The following is a 2,144-nucleotide window of genomic DNA, read 5'->3' on the forward strand; positions in this document are numbered from 1 at the left end:
TGGTTTTCCGTTTGGGTGTTTTTTGCTTCTTCATATTTCAAATCTTTGACTTGATTCTTGGGATCCTCTAGTCTGCTGTTGGGAGTCTGTATAATATCCTTTATTTCAGTCAGTGTATGCTTAATTTCTAGTTGGTTCTTTATTACAACATCGAGGGTCTCATTAGATTTCTTGAGGATCTCACTACATTTATCGGCAGTTTTTAGAGAATTATTGAAAGACCTTAAAAGTGTGGTTTTGAGCTCTATATCTTCCATTTCTGACATCTGCATCCTGTTTCTTTGTCTCCGCATTTTTTATGCTTTCTTGGTGCCGACAATGAGTTTTTATTATTCAGTTGAAACAATATAAAAAGCTATAAAAAAGAATGAAATCCAAAGAGTGAGCAAGTTTGTGCATATGTTTCCAAACTCTATACACATGTATGCATATGAGTTTGTGCATAGATATTATACATAGAGACATAGAGAGATATATGTACACAGGAACATATACATGGTGTATGAAACCTGCATTTTTCTTCATGTCTGTTTTGGTGATGGTGCTAAGTCATTTACATGGGCATAGGTCACCCTTTTATTCTCACTTTCTTTGGTAGAAGTATTTCTACATATTTCTGCCTTTACATATTTGAGTGAGCATCATTTAACACACTTTTTAATGTATTTTATTTGATTTCAAAGAGGAAGGGAGAGGGAGAGAAAAACATCAATGATGAGAGATAATCATTGATTGGCTGCTTCCTGCCACTGGGGATCGAGCCCGAAACCCAGGCATGTGCCCTAACTGGGAATTGAACCATGACCTCCTACTTCATAGGTCGACGCTCAACCACTGAGCTCTGCCAGCCGGGCAACACATTTTTATCTGAATTTCACTGTGTATAGTCATTGATACCTATTGCTGCTTTTGAGCTAACTTGTTATTTTTGTTTACTGTGATCTGAGGAATTAAAAGCCAAGGCCTAAAACTTTATGTACACCAAGTAAGCTTTGAATAGGTCAGAGCAGCATTCCATCATGTGTAAAAGTAATGTGGGCTTAATATAACTGCTTTAGCAATGTCCTTTCTCCTCCTTCTATTAGCGGAGGAGATCTTACACCTGAGTAAGGTATGGTACCGTGCTCTCTCACACACAAGTACTCTCTGCCCACAACAGCCCTCTTCATCAGAGCCGATGGCGTTGTTATCTGGCTGCAGTTTAAGGAACTGAGATCCCAAGACCGGACTGATTTGCCAATGCCAGCACGTACAGAAGCCTATTGAGTGGCTTATACTGCACCTAAATGCCAGCGGAAGGAATAACATTGTGTATGTGTAAATTGGTAGTGAAATGTTTAGTAAATATCGCCATGACTTTGTTTCCTAAGTGAAATCTGAAGTTCCCTAGCCACAGTAGCTTTGTTAGAGAATTACAAAGGCCTTTGTGTTTGAGATGAGTTTATCTTCGAGACTGGTGCGATGCTTTTCCCTGTGCCCCCAGGTCCGGGCATTGACGTGCCTGCCCCAGACATGAGCACGGGTGAGCGAGAGATGTCCTGGATTGCGGACACCTATGCTAGCACCATCGGGCACTATGTGAGTACCCACCCAGAGGCCGCAGGGCTTCATTTGCTGTCTACAAGAAAGAACAAGTTGTGTTATATGTGAAAACAGAGAATCCACCAGGCTTTTCTCCTCCCCTTTAATCATACCTTGATTTGCATGTGATTTTACTTCTGTCTCTAGTCTTAAATCATAAATGTAGGGAACATGGATTGAGCTTTTTGCCTTATATGCCTCCCTATCCTGGATGCCGGGATGGTGCCCTCAGAAAGGGATCACTTACTGGGTGACACACCTTCCTATTGAGGCAAATTGAGGCATAAGCAAATAAGGTGTGGAGATAGTAGGTGCAAGGATAGAGAGCTGCGGTTTCTGAAACAAGGCTTCCTGGGAGTGGTATTTGGGTTAGAACTTGTAAATGGGTGGACTTTGGACAGCGGGAGATTTGGGGAGTTGGAGTAGAGCTCAGATGGTCTGAGGAGAAGGCATATTTAGAAAGGTTGTGAGAGAGGGAACAGGTACATGGACTAGGACAAAACTATGACACCCTGGGGTTTTGTTCTCCCCGCTGGTCAGATGGAGCCTTTGACGCTGACTCT

General features: G+C 42.0%; 1 protein-coding gene across 1 annotated transcript in view; it reads left to right on the top strand.

Annotated features, from left to right (window-relative positions):
- The window catches only part of GLUD1 (glutamate dehydrogenase 1), a 25,471-nt gene that overhangs the window by 6,285 nt on the left and 17,042 nt on the right, over nucleotides 1-2,144 (top strand). Inside the window, exon 4 of the mRNA XM_015566661.1 lies at nucleotides 1,484-1,578. Coding sequence (XP_015422147.1) covers nucleotides 1,484-1,578 — 95 coding nt within the window. The remainder of the gene's footprint in view (nucleotides 1-1,483; nucleotides 1,579-2,144) is intronic.

The sequence above is a fragment of the Myotis davidii genome, unplaced genomic scaffold, assembly GCF_000327345.1.
Source record: "Myotis davidii unplaced genomic scaffold, ASM32734v1 scaffold642, whole genome shotgun sequence".
Taxonomy (NCBI): Eukaryota; Metazoa; Chordata; class Mammalia; order Chiroptera; family Vespertilionidae; genus Myotis; species Myotis davidii.